This window comes from Papio anubis, chromosome 8 (assembly GCF_008728515.1).
Source record: "Papio anubis isolate 15944 chromosome 8, Panubis1.0, whole genome shotgun sequence".
Taxonomy (NCBI): domain Eukaryota; kingdom Metazoa; phylum Chordata; class Mammalia; order Primates; family Cercopithecidae; genus Papio; species Papio anubis.
In genome coordinates this window covers 130,818,387-130,838,479 of record NC_044983.1, presented here as the reverse complement: position 1 = coordinate 130,838,479, position 20,093 = coordinate 130,818,387, and the positions used below count along the sequence as shown (strand labels likewise).

Below are 20,093 nucleotides of genomic sequence, written 5' to 3'. Positions count from 1 at the left end.
CCTCTTTTCAAAAGCAGAATGCAAAAAAATGACTTGAAACTTGTAGTAGAAGGCATTCTGGAATTAAAAAAAAATATGAACATCAGTCAAAAAGAAAGTTAAAATCATAATCAGCTAACACTTGCAAAGCAGGAATAAGAGAAGGCAAATCACGACCAATACAAGTCACTGTGATTGACAGGGAAAATTAAGAATGGAGTCAATACTTTATTGTAAATATGAATTACTTCCCTGACTTATTTCAGGTATTGTGACCTCAGGGGAAGCATCTGGTTCTTTCCATCATTATTTCAACCTCTCTAAAATAAGCCTATTAGTATGTTACCAGCCATTTTACTGAAAATGTGTGAAGATTAACACATACTTTGTAAAGCACATTCTAAATAAGTGATTTGTAAAGCTCTAAATATAATGTGCTATATAAATGGTAAATATTTGACCTGCTGAAAAGTTAGGAGGTGTAATACTAAATTGTATGAAGTTAAAAATAGATTCATGCAAAAAGAACACAGTCGAAGCCCTATTCAGAAACAACATTAAAAAATATTGTTCTAAGTAAGGTTAGGTGATTATAACAGTATCACAAAAACTATAACGTCCATTTAAAATACCATCTTTGAAAAACTACATTTAAGAAATATGGAATTTGAATCAATCACATCTGAGGTTAAGCCTAAATTTAACCAACTGAACTTAACAGCTATGTGATTTTAGACAATTTTTTAAAATTCTAGGTGACTGTTTCTCCTGGTGTCAAATGGACCCTGCTGATATTACCATTATAGTTAGAATTTTCTTGGTCTTTGAAAAAATGCTTTTAAATTAGTAGAGAATGCAAATCATTCATAGTAGCTTACAGACTAACTTATTTTTGTAATTTTGCATTTTAAATTATCATTTTTAACTCCCCATCTGAAAAGTGAAACTATTACAACATTAATATTAACACCATCATGAATTGTAAAGAGCGGAAAAGCCATTAAAATTTTGATTAAATATGTGTAAGCAGGACTTGACTATCCAGTGAGCTTAGAATCTATTCAAATATATGTTAGCCTGAAGAACGGAGAAAAAGTTTTTAAATGAAGTGATTAAAAGTAACTCATAGAAATTCAGTGGGTTCTCTGTTAGGAATTTACTCTTCAGATATATTTGCCAAAATATGCCAACAGTTATGTCCAAGGTTAATCTTAGGATCACTGTTTGTATTGTGATCTATAAGAAGTAACCTCAATGTTCATTATTTGAGGGCCAATTAAATAAACTCTGGAACATGCATATAACAAAATATTATGCAGACATTAAAAAGAATGAAAAAAAACTGCATATGCTCATAGGAACAAGGTCCAAAATCACCTAAGTTAAAAACAAAAGGTACTAATAGGACATGCCACTTCTGGTACAGCTAAGGGAGGAGCTCAGCAAAGCCTCTCCCACAAAAAGCAAAATAAAAACTGAGGAAATGGTTCAAAGTAACCATTTTAGGAGTTGAAAACTGACTAAAGGTACACAGTAAACTGAAAATACAATGTATTTATTCATTAAAAAGTGCTACATTTCAAGTAAGAAAAATGAGTATGGCCGGCTTGCCAAAGGATGCACCTAGTATTGCCGTCTTGGGTGGCATCAAGAAACTGACCATCAGGCTAGCCAGAAATTGGACAGAGATTCAGGAAATGAGACAGTCTTGAAAAGCTCGCCACATTCCTCTGGCTGGATGGAAGGCTATGTGCATGGACAGCAAGGAGAGAATGAGGCAAAGCTCTCCATACAACCTTTCCTGAAGGCGAGTACACATATATGCAGGGGAGACAGGAGGAATCCCAGAGCAACAGGTAAGCCAGGGTGGACATGACGAGAGTCTTCTTGGATCCACTCCCCCATGTACACGCACAGCTCCATCATTAGAGGATGGAAACCTCACTAACACAGTTGTGTGAACACAAGCTCCCGTTGGCTGTCCACTAAGCAGTGCTGACACAGACAACATCCTTAGCGGGCCAGGTTTAAAAATAAAAGCAACAAAACAAAACAACAACAACAAAACACATTAACAGAGATATTATTAGCTGTAACTATGAGGAAGACAGGCTGCAAATTTATTCCAACTAAATTATTAAGGAAATAGAAAACAAAACAAAACAAACAAACAAAAAAAACTGTCTGCAACAAAATCCCTCTGGGAAGAAAACAAATCAGATTACAGGTTTGCTATGTTATTGAAAATATAGACTTTTCAGCAAAAAACTAAGAAACATGCAAAGAAACAGGAAAACGTGACCCATACTCAGGGGGAGAAAAGCAGTACAAAGAAACTGTATTGGAGAGGGCCCAGATGTTGGACTTGCAACACAAGAACATTTAAAAAGCATATTACCCGCAATGAAAAATTCACTAGAGGAGTTCAATAACAACTATGAGCTGGCAGAAGAATTAGTTAACTTGAAGACTGGTCCATTAAAATTATCCAGAGTGAGGGCATGGAGAAAAAAGGATGAAAAATCTTGAATGTCAGAAATCCATGAGACACCAGCATGTGTATCAACATACATGTAACTATAATTAGGGGGTGTGGTGGGGGGTAGAAAGGCAGAAAAAGTTTAAATAGCTGAAAACTTTCCACATTTAATGAAAAACATAAACCTATAGATGCACAAAGCTTAGCCAACAAATAGGATAAACGTGTACATCACACCCAAATTGCTGACAACCAGAGGCAGAAAAAAATCTTGACAGCAGCAAGAGAAAAACAACAGATTATACACAGGAGAACAGTAAAATGATTAATGACTCTTCTCATCAAAAATAACAGAGGTCAGAAGGTAGCAAAGCAGCATATTCAAAGTGCTGGAGAAACAAAAAACAAAAACTATCAATCAATAATTAATTATCTATTTTTTTTGGATGTAGGTGAAATAAAGACATTCCCAGAAAAACAAAAGACTTTTTGCTAGCAGACCTAGGTTACAGGAAAGTCTAAAGGAAAACCTTCAGGCTGAAAAGAAATAACACCATATGGCAACTCTATCCACAGGAAGAAATGAAGGGCACCCAAAATAGTGTAAGTTAATATAAAAGACTCCAGAAAAATACTGTGCTACAAACTAATGTCCCTCATAATTACAGATGCAAAATTCCTTAACAAACTATTAGTAAACCGTATCTAGCAACACATAAAGAATACTACATGCTATGACCAAGTGGGAATTATCCTTGGAATGCAAATGTGGCTTCACATCTGAAATCAACTAACGTAATACACTATTATTCACAAAATAAAGGAGAATAAAACCACACAATCATCTCAGGAGGAAAAAGATTTGCAAAATTCAATACCCATATTTATACATTTATTCAGGATAAAAACTCTCAACAATTAGAAATACAAGAGAACTTCCTCAACATGACAAAGAGCAGCAATAAAAAACCCTACAGCCAACGGTGAAAGGCTGAATGCTTTCCCCCTAGTTTTAGAAACAACACTGCACTGATGGTTCTAGTCAGTGTGATAAGGAACGGAATGGAGTGGAATGGAATAGAAGAGAATAACAACATTACATTAAAAAAAATTAAAGGCATCCATATTGGAAAGGAGCTAGTTAAGTCGTCTTTATTCACAGATGACATGCTCCTGTATTCCACTAATTAGGATTCCACTTAATCATTGTAATGATTCTATTTAAAAACACCACACTGTAACTAATAAACACGGCAAGATCACAAGATACAAAATCAATATACAGAACTCAAGTGTATTTCTATACACTAGTAACCATCTGAAAATGAAATTTTAAAAATTGCACTCACAATAGTATCAAAAAGTATACAATATTTACAAATCAATTTTGCAAAAGGAAAGGAAAAGGCTGATACCTTGAAAACGATAAAACACTATTGAGAAAAATTTTGTAATATCTTTTTTAAAAGTGAAGAAACATTTCATGTTACTGGATTGGAAAACTCAAAATTGTTAAGATGAAAATTATCCCCAAACTGATCTATAGATTCAATATAATATGTATCAAATCTCAGCCAGCTTTTTTTTTTTTTAACAGAAATTAAGAAGCTGATCCTAAAACATATATAAAAATGCTAAGAAGCCAGAAAAGTAAAAAAAATGTTTGAAAAAGAACAAAGTTAGACAATTTACACAATCTAGATTTCCAGATTTACTTAAAGCTAAAGTAATTAAGAGCATGCTACTGGCATTAAGAGTAGGCCTAGAAATCAATGAAAAAGAACTTGAGAGTGCAGAAATAAACCTTTACATTTATGTTTAGTAAATTTTCAACAATGGTACTAAGGTACTGAATCAGGAAATGATTGTCTTTTCAACATATGGTGCTAGGAAAACTGGATATTCATCCAGAAAAACATAAATTTAGAGACCTGAAATAAACAAATTAACTCAAAATGGATTTTAAGTGAGAGAATACTGGAAAACATTTAAAGAAAACAGAAAATCTTGGTGACCTTCAGTAGGCGAAGATTCTTTTGGCCAGCCCAGATTCGGTGTGAGGGAAATTAGAGTCTACCCCGGGGAAGGACTGTAGGGGTCACGGGATAAAAGGTGCTACTGCAGCCATCTTTGGAAAAGAGAATCTGTCTCACCTGGCTAGAGACGCACTGCCTGCGCCACACTGCATCATCACCAAAACATACACCTCTCCTTAGCTGTGGTCTTGTCAGGGTTTCAGTTTCGTAGTCATTTGTAAGAAAAACTGATTCATATCTGACTTTGCCATGAAACTCCATGAGAGATCATGTATTTTATTAGTTCACATCTGCCTATCACATAGCGAAGCCCTTAGAAATTTTGTTTTTAAACTAAATGAAGAAATAGATTGTCATATTTGCTCATGGGAACTAAAGAAAATACTAGCCATTTCAGTTCCCAGGTTATTACATACTTAATGCAATTCCATGTCCTGGCTTTTTAAAGGCAAAAGTGATTTAAATACCCTTTGCCTATAAATATAACAATTGTTTTCCTCACACATAGTATAATCACAGTACAAGTGCTGTAGTATGTAAGTCAATCCACCAAACTAGCCTAGGATGACCAAAGACAGTCTTATCCAGAGAACTATTTGACAGATGTGTCAGTTTCTCTAAAATAGTCTGCAGCGCCAAAGTGTTGAATACTTTATGATTCTTTTTACCAAGAGCATGCAAATGACATAAAAAGTCCTTTTATCAAGAGCATACAAATCACACAAAAGACTTAAATCAATTTTTGTAACAGAGGTAGAGATGTATTCCCTTTAAATTGTCACATCCTTAGCAATGTCAAGGTGTCTGCAAGGGTTAAAACAGATAGTCAATTTTTAACAAAACATCCAAAATACTTGGCAGAAGCTAGCTAAATAGCCCATGCCCTCTGTGCTCATTATGGTTATGTCTGTTACTATATTTATCATGTTGTACTGAAATCATCTATTGATGTTTCTCTTTTCCTCTAAATTACATAATATATTATACTAAACGAGGGCAGGGACTGCTTTTATTCAAGTCTGCATGCCAACACCAAGCACCGTGCATGGCACGCAGAAGGCACTAACGGTTTTGTGTTGGAGAACAAAAAATGTGTAAAGTGTCACATAAAATCGTAGGAAAAGTGTTTCAAAACCTGAACTAGGGATTGTGCTATGCAAGTTTTTTAGCTATGTAACCTTGGCCATATTATTGAATCTTCCTGAAATTCCAACACCTCATACATAAAGAAGGAATGATGCCCAGTAATTCACAGGGCCACTGTAAGGTCTACGTGAGGTGATGTCCATACAGCTTTTCAGCGGAAAAGGAGCTACGCAAATAACAGTTACAGACAAGAATTATCACGGATTAAAGCAAAGACTTTAAAGTACAAGTTAACAATCAAGAAAAATTGTACTAACAGGGATGAGGAACTTTTTGATTTCTTCCAAAGCATGTCCCATCCTGGCATAAGCTTCTGCAGGTGGGGCAAACACTTCAATGAGAACATGGAGATCATCATTGAGATGGAAGTACTTTGCTTCTCCACTTTTCCTCAACTCTTCTTCCTGGAAAAAAGAAAAAAGAAATCACATTCAAAAATGTGTCACTGTAAGAAATGAAAAAATAAAAAAATAAGTAAATAAAAACTAATCCCCCAAAATAAAAACAATCCATTTGGCATGCGGTTGTCACAGAAAATCCACGCAACAGTAGACACCACTCTAGAAAAGAAGGTTTAAGCTACAAATGTGATCCTGATATTCCCAGGCTTTTACACACACTCCAAAGGCTTCCTACTGCTGCTGGAATAACATCCCACTCCAGATGCTGACTTGTAGGAGCTCCATCATCTGCTCACTTCCACTGCTAGGCTGTCTTCACCTTCTCCAGTCTCCTTTGCTCAACCCTCAGCAGCAGCTGCCCATGCTTCCTTTGTGCTTCTCAACCTGGCTGAGCTCACGTGCTCACTTCTACACTGGTTATGTGTGTCTGTGATGCTGGTACAAGGCACTTACCACTATCTGAAATATCTTATTTTAAAAAACATGTCTATTTTCTCTTAGTAAAAAGTGATTACCATGGAGCAGACACTGTGACTGCTTTGCTTAGTGATGCATTTTCCATGTCTAGAAAAGTGCTTGGTATACAGATGTTCAACAAAGATTTGTTGAATGAATGATTAAACATTCATTCATTGCTATGTCAATTTGCTCGTTCACATATTCATTCAAAAAACATTTCTACATACCAAGCACTATATTCTGAGAATAAAACAGTGAATAAAACAAAATGAAAGACTTTATTACATTATTTTACACAATCATGACAAAAGTTTTTAATCTTTGTTTCCATAATGAAATGCAGGAGGAAAACTAGGAGGAGAAAAAACAGATTGTTAAGGAACTCCTGATTTTGCTCCTCTGCCTTTTCCTAACTAACCTTCAATGTTAGGTCCTCATTTCAGAATCTGGGTCTTCCATTAATCTTTGTTCCCAATGTTAATACCAGACAGATTAACAGAAATCTGAGACTAATTTCCAAAAGATAAGAAATCTTTCTAGTCTCTCAAAAAGGCTATCCCATAACCAAGGGAACCCCAGGAATTCCTGGCAATACCACCTTTTAATTTCACAACTAAGCAAGAGGCCAATGATGAAATGCTAGAGGCACATAACCCTTGACTTCACCCTTGAAGGATTCAACTTCTGTGACTTGACTATTTGAACTCTTACGAAGAAAAGAAAGACTAATACACAGAGATGGAAATGAGCATGGGATTTACTCAGCTATACTTTCATCTCAGCTATGCCGGTCCTAGCCACGTGAGTTTAGACAGACTGTATGTAATCCAATACTTAATTTGCAAAATCTGTTTATTGGTAGCACATGTATGTTAATGCAGAACTACTGAGAACACAAGGGACAGCTTTATACAAATGCTGGTGAAAGGAGACAGTGTATACACTACCTAGTACACTGCCTAACATACAGTAGGCACCAATACATGCTAGCTTCCATCATATTAATAGAAGTATGCCAGAAACTGAATGAAAGGAAAAAACATAAGGGAAGGTATGTAAATATAAGCTGCCACAATATTCTATAAATTTCCTTTGAAATTTGTTTTGACTATAAAAACCATTATCTTACGCCAACTCTTCATTGTTCTAATCGGAACATTTCAACCATCTGATCTGAATCTCTCTCATTGCTCAAGTTTTAAAAATTGGATTCTATGTACAGCGATTCATCTCTGAAAGCACAAATTATTGAAACAAACATTTATCCTTTTCTAATAGAGTACCAAAATAATGATTTTAATTGTTCATTCTTATTCAAGCATTTTTATTTCTATCACAAACTTAAGCTGGACAGAGAGGCTTTCTTATCATAGCTGTAGCCATGGTACAATCCCACAGAGAAGTTATTACCAAACCACTCTATAGATTAATGATGAGAGGCAATGTGTTATTTGGAAAAACACATAGATGCTGAAATTCTGCATTAAACCCCTAATCCAACATTTATTGTATGACTTGGGCAGGTTACATTACCCTCATCTTAAAGGGGTGATTTTTAAGTGGGGAAAACAATAGTGTAGTACTTATCTCAGAAGGCTGTTATGGTAATAAAGGAGTTAGCAAACAAAACATCTTTAGGATGAAGCCTTGCACCTAATAAGCACTCAGTAAATGATAAATGTAGTAATGCTAATTATTATATAACTATCATTTTGTTTATTCTATTATGTATAGTATAGACGATGCAGGCAAAACATCCCGCACCAAGTTTGGCACAAACTGAAGGCTCAACAGACCAGAGCACTGTCATGATTATTATGCTATGTAACCAACTGATATACACCAGTAATGACCCCCATAATTTCATAAACGTAGCGAATAAATGCAGAAAATAAATTATATTCACATTAGATTTTAAATAGTGAACACTTTTAAAATCTAAAAGGATGAGATTAAAATAATAAGGGAATCTCTTTAGAAATAAACATATTAACAGATAACTTTTGAAAACTAAAACTAGTAAAAAGGATCAACTGAAATCAATATTCAAGAATTCAGGCAGTGACGATAATACAGCAGATGGGATACTAGTATAATCTTGTTTATTTGTTGTTGTTGTTGTTGTTGTTGTTGTTTTGGTTTTGGAGACAGAGTCTCGCTCTTTCACCCAGGTTTGAGTGCAATGGCTCAATCTCGGCTAACTGCAACCTCCGCTTCCTGGGTTCAAGCAATTCTCCTGTCTCAGCCTCTGGAGTGGCTGGGATTACAGGCGTGTACCACCATGCCTGGCTAATTTTTATATTTTTAGTAAAGACAGGGTTTCACCATGTTGGCCAGGCTGGTCTCGAACTCCTGACCTCAGGTGATCCCCCTGCCTTGGCCTCCCAAAGTGCTGGGATTGCAGGCATGAGCCACCATGACTGGCCAGTATCCATTTAAGTTGCAAACCTGTCACTTAAATGATCATCTGTGGTCACCCTCAGTAAAATGCTTTTGAAAGAATGACTGATGGATCACGTGACAGAGGCTACAGCACAGTATGGGACAAAATGGGGAGGGGAGTACAGGTAGGCAAGAGGTAGACAAAGCTGATGGAAAAGAGTTGAGAGAGAAAATGACAGACTGGGGGCTTTACGTTGTTATCAGTTCAGGCCCAAAGAGCCAGAAGCAAGCTAGAGTGCACTGTTTGCAGCCACAGGTTGACGGGGTCAACAAAGAGATGCAGAGTTCAAGTCTGTGTGCAGCTGAATAAAAATGCAGATGCCCAGCCATCTCTTATGTGAGACTCAGGACACTGTCTGGATAACAGCAAAAACCTAAGAATAAATTAAACCTGAGAACAAACTGACATTTGGGAGGATTCATACAACTTTGAGTACTCCAATAGTGAAATGCCACAGAGCCTTCCACAAGGCAAAAGCCTGTCTGGTGATCCTTTTCCCATGTTGCTTACACAGCTGAGGTAGTTCCTTGAAGGGAGATGACAATTCTCACGCTTCACTACTCCTCCTCATCATCTCCTGGCCTACGATCAATCTCTGCTTAATCAAACATGCAGAGAACAAGAGAGCTATGTTAAACCCAGGGAAAAGGCTGCTTGCATACAGTAACTATATTTCCTAGTGTGTGAGCTTCCTCCTAGTCCTCCCAAAACAATGAATTTCTCTAATAAACCCAGATAATATATTCAAATTCTCTGAATCTCAGATCCCAGCAAGCATCAGGGACATTTTACTAGAGTGACTTTACACCAAGGAGAGGAAACACTTAGCCAGTTTGAGAATTAACAGAACTGATTCTGACCTAACGCCACTCCCCTGAGGGCCACCAAGCAGAGTGGGGCTTACGAGATTAGAAGGTAAGGAGACTTGTGGTCCCAGTGCACTGACAGTGGGTTCAGTGGATTCTAAATCCACAATGTATGCTACTCCGCTCCCTGGTTCCCGAGGATCTTGATAAAATATACACAATCAGCCACTTGCAGAATCACCATATTGATTCCCAAAGACATAAAAATGAAAGAATCAGTGAATAGGTGATAAATGATCTGGAAAAGAGGGCCAAGCATGTAAAAACAGGGTGTCCCATGCAAATGCAGAGCAGGCATTCAGCCAGGTAGTCAAGAGGACTCATTGCAGCAGATGCTAGAGCACCTTATTCCCCAGTAGTCTCCACGCAACTCAAGGTGCTCATCAGTAAAATGGCCACGGTGGCTGGGAGGGAAGTTGCATTACTTAGTAATACAGATCCCGTCAAAAAGGATGACTGGCTATTGACATGCTGTGTGTCCAATATGCCAACAACAGAGAACCTTGATATGACAATATAATCTGGAAGGCCCACCAAGCCTTGACACCAAGCTGATAATATTTAGGATCCCTTTTATTATATGGGTAGTCAGGCACTTGCTGCTAACTTGGGCATACAATCCAGATAAAGCTTTGTCTTCCTTGTTTCCCTTCTACCTGTAAAATTCTTGGTGGATGCCCTGATTACTACCACTGTATGCCTCAAAACACTGCTTCTGACCAAGCAGTGGTTCCGACCAACCCCCTTAGCAACAAACTAAGTAAGTGGGACACTGGAATCCTGCTTGTGGGTTTCACTGCTCATATCGTGCATTACCAGATGGCCTTATTAGAGCATGAACTAAGATATCAGCAAGGGTAGAGAACTTTCCTGCAAAATACACATAATTTCTGACCAACTGGCCAAATATATGTTTTCATTTTCTCCTACTGCCAGAATAGATGAGTCAGGGAATTGAAGTCATAATTTAAGACAGTAATGTTTAGTGAGTAATTAAAAAAACCAGGCCATGCACTGGAATCATTTCAAACACCTACTGAAATTCATTTTGAGGCTCTACCCTAAACAAGTAGAGGTAGGGGAATCTGTATTTTTAAACAGTACCCCATCAAAATCTGATACATGTCATGTTTTCCATTGCTGTCGAAAATATATGGGTGCTGGTATCAGAAAACCATGGGTTTATTAACCATGTTAGTCGAAAACAAAAAATTTCTCAAGTTAACCCAGATAATACACTCAAGTTCTCTGAATCTCAGTTTCCTTACAGGTAAAATGAGGAAAATATTATCTCCCACCATTTTTCCAAGGATAACATGAAGGAACACATGTAAAATGTTTCACACAGTGCCTGACTCACAGTGGCAGTTCAATAAACAAATACTGGCCATTTTTATTATAAAAGCTATCATTTAGATAGCCTTTTTGTGAGGATGTTGGATTGTGTTGAAATCATCTGTGTTTAAAAAATCACTGTTCAACATTGCACGGTATGTGATCGCTCAATGTGGATCTGATTCTCAGTAAATCTTTTAATAATGAGAAAACAACATGTGTCTTTAGAAAACAATGTAAGTGACACACATTATGATATGAGAAAATTCCTTTCAGAATTGGCATATTTAAGAAAATGATCAATAAAAATAATAGTATTTTTAGCTGGTTAAAAAAATGACTATTAATGTGAATACATCTAAGTAGAACAATTATGTGTTAGAACAATAAGCAATTACTAAAACACTTAAAATGAATTTTAATAACATTCTAAAATGCATACAATATCAAATAAAAAGCAAAAATAAAAGTATATACATTATAAACTCAACTATATGTAATGTCTGCACAGAAAAAAAGACTCCAAAAACACTAATCTAAAATGCAAACAGTAACAATGAGACTATAGATAGCTTTTATTTCTTTTCACGATAATTTTAATGTTATCTTACTTCCTACAAGGTGACATATTACAACTGCAATCAAAACTTTAAGTATTATGCTTTTATTTAATGTATGACTATAAATGTTATAGATGCAGGTTTAAGTTACTACATATTCTGAAGCTGACCAGAGTGACTCAATTTTCTAAACAGTACCACAAATAAATCCCCTTATGTAACTATATATGAATACAGTGGACAATATAAGAGTACATAATATAACATAACTCACAACTTAGCCATTTTCTATAATTAATATTACCTTGGCCTTGTCTCTCATGGAACCTTTCCCAAGGATGGACATTTTTGTCAAGGTTTCTTCTTGTAAACGCTTCAGAGAATTGCCACGTGGACCCAGAAGTTTCCCCACAAAGTTGAACTAGGAAAAATAAACAAGCAAATTTGTAGCATTTATATCTGAAGGAAATTTCTTAATCTTGAACATTAAGAAACACTGTAGTGTTCTACACATCACTGATTAATGGCAAATATTTAAGTTCCTGCTATATGCATCAAAATATGATGTTTCCCACAAACCACATAAAACGGGGCTAAACATAAAATAAAAAACCCTGATATATTTCTTTATATTTATTTCAGTGATGGCTACATTCCACAACTGTGAATGAAGCTAATTTCCCAGAATTCCTTGGTTGCTATCCTAACTGTTTCAGCACACGTTGAATATCACCATGAATGAACACTTACAGGATGAGAACGTAGGTGAGAAAAAATGACAGCAGGTGTCTCTAACATGCACTACACCGGTCACTGTGGAATACCTGGTTCTTCTACCTGGTCAGCCCTTAGATCTGGTTACTCAATCAGTGAGAGGACTGGCCTAGATGAGTTCTTAAGCATTTGGTGGCTAAGGGAAGCTTTACAACAAAATTTATTGCTTCTAAAATAACTAGCTATGGGAATGTGGGCCATTTATTTAACCTTAGGTGTCTGGGGTTCCTTATTCAACAAGCAGAATAGTAGTGAATTAATTAACGTATGCCTTCTGTAACCAGACTACCATGATTTAAAACCTAGCCTTTTCTGTTTGCCAGCTGAGTAACCCTGGGCAAGTTACCTAACCTGTCTATACCTCAGTTTCTTCATCTGTAAAACAGGAATGACAACAAGACCTGACTTCATAGGGCTGTTCTGATGATTCAGTCAGTCAATATAAATACTGTTTAAAACAATGCTTGCCAGATAACAGACACTCAATACATACATCTTGAATAAAAAATAAATAAATAATCAGGAATTTCACACAATTTTTAAAAGCCTTGCTATAATTAAGGTAAATCATGACTACTTCTTGCTTCCAAATAGAAAATCAGCAGGGAGGAAGCTGTTCGCCTTGGCAAGATGCTTGATTACAAACTCACAGAGCAGCCACTTCTTCTGCGATCCATGCCACTACTGCGCTGCTGTTTCTAAGAGAAAATTGTTCCTCAATTTACCTAACTATGGCAATTGAAGTAATTTTCCTGAAATAAGTACTTATCACTTTAAAAAATCTAAATGGTATTTTTTCCTTCCCACTTTTAATTTTATTGGTCTTCAACCAAAACTCAAATATATATTTTTAATCTTTGCATGTAATTATTTTTTGCTTGTTAAAATGTCATTTTCAGTAAAATATTTTTAAATATAAAAGTTATACTTGTAGAGTTTACAAAGTCAAATACTACTACAGGGTGGAAAAAGTGGAGTAAATGGGAGCAAGAATCACGTGGGACTGGGTACTGACCATACAATCCCACCTGATTCTAGATCCCCATTCACTTTTATTATCTTTCTGACAATTCTATTATTTGGACCTTGGACATCCTGAGATGGATTGCTATCTCTAAATTTCTCTTTTATTATTTGTATCTGTTTTACTTTCTGGAGAATTTAACTACATTTCCTATATACCTATTGATTCCTTCATTTTTGCTATCAAATGTTTAACTATGAATAAGACTGTCTTATAGCTGTTTCTTCTTTATGGTGTTTTGTTTATATTTTGTGGAAACAATGACATTTCTCATCCTTTCTGAAGATATTAATGACAGCAGCCTGTCCCCACCTTGGAGTTTAAAGTACCTGCTTCTTCCAAGAGTCTCCCCTTCCTCATTTTGTGAGCTGGTCCCTTTCTCTTTTATGGGATTTTATCAGATGTCTGGTAATCCTCTACTATCTGTTCTTAAAAATTCAGGATTGCTGACTGGAAGTTCTGTTTTCATACATGGGACTTGGCAAGAGTAGTCTTCACTGTAAATATGGCAGCTGAGTTATTTTATCAAGAGCTACTGAAATATCAGTATCTATATTTCTTTTCACTTGGGTGAGGCACTTCCCTGAAGAGAAACTCCTCAACCTTTTAAGAGGAGGTGTTAAGTCCAGCTGCCAGAATACTGGGAATCCCATCACTAAGCACACACACTTTTAAAGGAAACAATTCCCTCATTTTCAGTGTGACATCTCACCCTCATCCTCAGTTGTATCTGTCTGTGTCTTAGAGCCTCACAGTTCTCCAATTCGACCTCTTCAAGAAACCTCTGGTCTTTTGCTAGAGCGTGGAGGGGCAGATGCCTGGTTTTATAAGATGAGAACATCTTGTGATCTAACTACTTCTTATACCTTTCAACCAAGTCTACTCTTGTCAGCTCTACTCCATAAATCCACCTTTACCATAATTGCTATCTACAATTCCTGAGGGCTCTTGAGTTTTGCCACAGTAATGAACATGTTTCTGGTTGAATTCTTCTCCGCCTGCCAGCTCAGGGTTCTGCTTTCTCTGGTCTCCATTACCATTTATCTATCTATTTTGCAAGCACCAAAATTTTATAGACATCATTTGCCTATTGTCTCACTCTCCCATTCTTGTGATCTTCATAAATTTATGCCCTTTTATTTCATTTATATTTATTTTAAGAGGTTTCAAAAAGGGAGCAAAAATAAATTTTGATAGTCAGATAGTCATAATTATCTTGCATCTTAAGTGGTCAAATAGTTCCCCAGTGATAAAAATTAAGAGGCTTTAGAAATCATCCAATCCAAACATCTAATTTTATATGGAAGAATCTGAAGTCCACAGAGAGATATGATTGATTAAAGGTCACTTGACAGCATTCTAGTCAAAAAGAAAAAGCATTTTATATGACTTTTATATACCTTTAGGGGTTTATTTTTTCCACTTCTGTTAGTGTTTTGTTCACAAAAGGTATATAAATGAATACTGTGACAACCAGAAACACTTTTATTTTCCCTTCTTTTTCCTCTTAACTCAGTTGGTTCAACCATTATCTCCCTGTCAAGTTAGTTCAATCTCCCCAGTCAAATTAACCCTCCTGAGTCTCAGACTTTTCATCCACAAAACACAGATCATACTACCTACTGCGGGTGCAGGTTGCATGAATTAAATAAGAAAGTATATGAAAATCACCCACGAGAGCAGCCAGCAGATTGTGTATACTTGATGCCAAATTAGTAAGTAATAAATAGATGAATTTAACTGTTGTGGATATATACAATTTTATCTGAACAAGACCCACCTTCTCTGGAACTGCCGCCCCTTCAGAACCTATGGCAAGTGGGACAAGGCTACCAAGGGAGCCACCACACTGCAAATGGCATGAGCATGGCATGACCTGGCCCAGGCCACCCAGATCGGCCACGGAATTGGTCTTTGACTGGAAGTCAAGAGATTCTGAAATTTAGAACTAATTAAGTGGCTACTGAACGTCCTGAGAGCTGAGTCACAATAGTGGTAATGTGCTTGGTTGCTCCGTCAGGTTCTCAAACTGCAGATGTTGCATCACCTTCCTGTGGGACATGTGGAAATATTTAGCATGTTTATTCGGTTATCACAATGACTAGGGTCACTACTGGGACTTACAGGCAAAGGCCTATAATGTCGGACATCAGAAATAGATGGTCCCGCCCTTCACAGAAGTGTCCTGTTTAAAATGTCAGTTGTGGCCCGGGTAAGAAATACTGCTAGAGGGAAAAGCCACAGACAATTTCCTAGGCTTAAAGTCCTTATTACTATCTTCTCCATTTGCAAGTTCAATTCCTCCATGCATTCCATATGATACCCTAAGGTAGGTTTTATTTGTTGTTGCTTCTTGTTGTTTTTTTAAGAAAAAATCCTTCAAGCTAGTCACAGTACTCGCAACAAGAAAAGGCCTCACCAACAGATGGACTGAGTATGTATTTTGGACTTTCTGGATGACACAAACAATAAACAATGAAAGCAGCACAGTTCTCTTATTTGCCATTAGTCCCATAACACCTCCTGATGTCCACTTGTTATGGGTTCTGAAGGGGTGTCATCACACAGTGCCCCCATCTTATCAGCAATGTGAACACAGTGGTTTCTTAGCATTTCTAGCCTTCAGTTTCATAATTTCCAGGTGTGACTTATAAAAGTCACTACATTTCAGGGTTATTATGAAGATTAAAATATCAGATAAAGTGCTAAGCGCTGTGACAATGTTGAATTTTACCTGAGCAGCCCTGTGCACCTAAAAACAGTGATGATTAAGAAATCTTCCCACCCTTTTGTGTTTCTGGAAAGTGCTTGTTGCAAAGGACCACTCTTACCCACATGACTTAGATAAGACTCACAGATGATCCTTTATTTACCTACAGCAAGAACAGACACAAACCCTCAACATTTCCATTATTTTGCCCCTCAAAAATTAGCTGAACTGTTTGTTTCCACTGATCAATCAGAAAAAGACATATATCCTGAGTTAGTTAAACTTTGCTTCCACTTCTCTCCTTTCTTCAGACCCCTGAACTTTGACCCATCTTCAGTCTGAACCAGCAGACAAGCTCTACCCGAAGGACCTTTTGGAAAAAAAGCCAAAGGGGTAGTGTTGTCTGATCACCGTCCCATCCTGCCACTGCCACCCATTCATCCCACTGCCCCACACCGTTCTGGCCTCAAGCACTTCACCCAAGAAAGGAAAGCCCTTTTCTGCCTGATTCCTGAGATGTAACTTACAGTTTTCACGGTCAGGTCTTTCTCCCTTTTTAATAACCCCTCTCCCTATTGCCCATAGTCTCTTTCTGTGCTCTTGCAATCACCTTTTCAAACAGTCTCTCCTTATCCATGTCCTGATTTGCTTTTTATTTTAAAACTATATCTGCAAGACAGTAAGAAATAAGAAAATACATTTTAACATTCATTTGTATAAATAATCTAATCTGTCCATTAATACATATTCATTATTAATATTAATAAATATTCATTTATTAATAATTTTATTGTTCACTTACATGGAAATTATCATTTTACTAATTTGCAAATTATAATTCCTAAGACTAATAATTTTTCTCCAGATGTCAATTATTGTATCTCTCACAGACACACAAATGTTACATTTTTAAACACAAACCATCCAAAGTCCCATTATTTTCTCCATTAAAGATTAGCTGAACTGCTTGTTTCCACTAATCAGGAAAAGTCATATACCCTGAGTTGGTTTTCGAGTGATTATGAAGATGGTATAACAACATATAGTAAGTATATTTGAGTTTCACTGCATGATGTATAAGCTACATTAATTATATTATTCACTGACAAAGACCAAATGCCTTTCTGAACTGGCTTTAATTGATCTAAACTATATTTGTGACATGACACTGTTCCTTGGGGAGCAATTACAGTTAAGCTGTCATTTCATAAACAACTAAATCTCAAGAACATGTCATGGTCCCCATTAAAAGGTTTCCCGTAACTGAGTGCTCACCAAAAAGTTGATTAGTATAATAAAGGGCTATTTTACTGACCTCTAACACAACACTCAACACTGAACTTGGAAACTCCGCCACCACAGCTTCAAACATGCTCTTCTTCCAGAGTCCCTTAGCCCAGCAAATGGAGGCACCGTCTTCGCAGCAACTCAGGCCTGAAGCCTGCCACCTACTGCATGAAGGCACTGACTAGGCCTGTGTGTTCACTGCTTTATCTCTCCAACATGAATAGAGAGGGCATTTAATACATCTTAATGATCTAATTAGTTACATGTTAATGATTTTACCTCTGAAACATCTCTTAAACTTGTCCATTTTCTTCAGTCCTACCACAACCACCCTAGTCTAGGCCCTCATCTCCTCTCCCTGGACCACTGCAGAGTCTTTTCTCTGTATCCACTTCCATTTCCTTCAATCAACAGAAAGGTCTTTTTAAAACACAAGTTGCCCATATTACATCTCTGCTTAAAATACAACGATGTGACTGTCCTGCGAACCTGAGTGCCAATGTTTTGCTACTGCTGTGAAAATCCCTCCCTGAGCAAGCTCTGGCTCACCTCTCTAGCCTCAACACATTTCTGCTTTTAATTTTAGCCATTCGGGATTTTTTTCAGCTTCTCAAAACTGCTGCGCTCCAAGAACTGCACATTCAGTTCAGACGTACAGAGTTGGAAGGAACGTCATATCCACCCTTTAAACAATTAAAAAAAAAAACAAAAAACCTGGACAGAAAGCAAATTAACACTGAAGTCCCTGGGCAAAAATTATTTCTCCCTGTAGGTATCTCTGTCCAGGCATCTACAGGGAGGAATAAAACTCAAGCATTTGCTCATCTGGGGTGGGCTAACATGAGAGTATGAAGCCCTGGAAACCACCCAATTAGAAAAGATGAAACCTTCTTAAAAGCTTTTTCTGCAAAAAATCCCTCCTAGCCCCCAGGCACTCACAGAGAAAGTCAAAGAGAATAAAGAAACCACTTCCTCTGGGGAGCCAGTGGGGGATAAGGGATTGGTGAAATCCGCCCAGACCCACCTATCCTATATCCTTCTCATGAACAAAAGCCTAATCTTCAGGAGGAATCGGTGTTTAAGGCACCATCTTAGAAGCAGAGACCATGCCCTCGCCACACAGTAAACCTGCCAGTGCCTTGACCTTGAACTTCCCAGCCTCCAGAACTGTGAGAACATAAATTTCTGTGCTTTATACATTCCCCAGTCTCAAGTATTTTATGGCAGCAGCACAAATGGACTCGGATACCTTCTGGTATTTAAAAAGAAAAGTCACATTCTGCAAAATTAAGTGACCCACAGGATAAAAAAAGAAAATTTCTAATACAGTATTTTGCAATTGAGTTAAACTTCTTGGCCTAACACACATACAAATATATAATAACTATTCTATCCCATAAAGATCATAATGTTATATTCAATTAAAGACATCAAAACTTTTTTCAGAACAAACTATATTCTACAGAAATTATGAGTCCCTATTTGCAAGTAACAGGTATAAACTACATGATTTTCACACAACCTTAACTGACTTGGCAATGAGAATATTAGGGACAGAAAAGTTCCACTTTAAGGCTATCTTGGTTATCCACTACTACATAAGAAACTACTTCCAAATTGAATGATCTTGAAAAATAACTGTCTTATTTATTTGCTCACAATTCATCAACTTTGGCACTGTTGGGGGCAGACGGGCTCATGAGTTAGTGGTGGCTGTCAGGGGAGACCTCGATTCCTGCTGGTTTGCCTGACTCTTCACCTGAGTATCTTAAGCTTCCGCTTACCATGGTAGCCTCAGCATGATAGGTTTGTGCATGGTGTCTGATTTCCAAGATGAGAAAAGCAGAAGCTAGAAGTCTTTCCTAAAGCTCAGGCTTGGAACTGGCATTGTGTCAGTTCTGCTGCGTGCAATCAGGTAAGCGAGATGTAGAGTCAGACAAACTCCAGGAAGGGCACCACGCAGGGCCTGAAAGCTTGCATGTGTGGTCATGGGGGTAGAGCACAATATGTACACTACACCACTGATAAAAATGACAAAGCATCACTGATCAAAAAGTCAAATTTTAATACCCTCAAACATTACGGTCTTTTCTAAGGCCTGGCGAGCTACCCGCCTGCCACCTTCTTTTTCCTAAGTTGGGAAGCAAGGTGGTGATTTCTCTGAGAGCAGAAACCCTGTCTTACTCATCTTTGTACCTCAATGACTGTCTAGAACAGCACTAACTTACGACAGGCAAGAGATATTTCATGCATACAGAAGTGAATGACAAATGCCAACTGAAATTAATGCCCAAAAAGTATTAATCACTACCCAAGACGTTAATTAAAACAAAACCTAGAATACACTACACAGGCAGAAACGAAAGGAAGCACATGTTTGGTATATGGGGTCTAACTGGCCAACAAGGACTTGTAATTGAGCTTAAGTTCTAAGTGTTTATTTAAAAATGTTTAAAAAGACACCCGAGAAGAATTGTAAAATAAAGGATATTAGTATTAGATAAACAATGTAAATTTATTTCTCTAGAGGTGGGTCTAAAGTAGAAAGTAAAAAGGAGGATATAAAGAATTTTTTTAAAAAAAGTTTGGATACA

The 20,093-nt window shown here is 37.1% G+C and overlaps 1 protein-coding gene across 9 annotated transcripts in view; it reads right to left on the bottom strand.

Annotated features, from left to right (window-relative positions):
- The window catches only part of KHDRBS3 (KH RNA binding domain containing, signal transduction associated 3), a 205,786-nt gene that overhangs the window by 98,953 nt on the left and 86,740 nt on the right, over positions 1 to 20,093 (bottom strand). For 8 of the 9 annotated variants that reach the window (XM_009213635.4, XM_009213641.4, XM_009213634.4 and 5 more), the window contains exons 3-4: positions 12,009 to 12,125; positions 5,898 to 6,044 (exon numbers count right to left, since the gene is read on the bottom strand). In XM_009213635.4, coding sequence (XP_009211899.1) covers positions 5,898 to 6,044; positions 12,009 to 12,125 — 264 coding nt within the window. Of the gene's footprint in view, positions 1 to 5,897; positions 6,045 to 12,008; positions 12,126 to 16,822; positions 16,882 to 20,093 lie in introns of all 9 variants that reach the window. The other variant, XM_017962336.3, reaches the window with a different exon arrangement.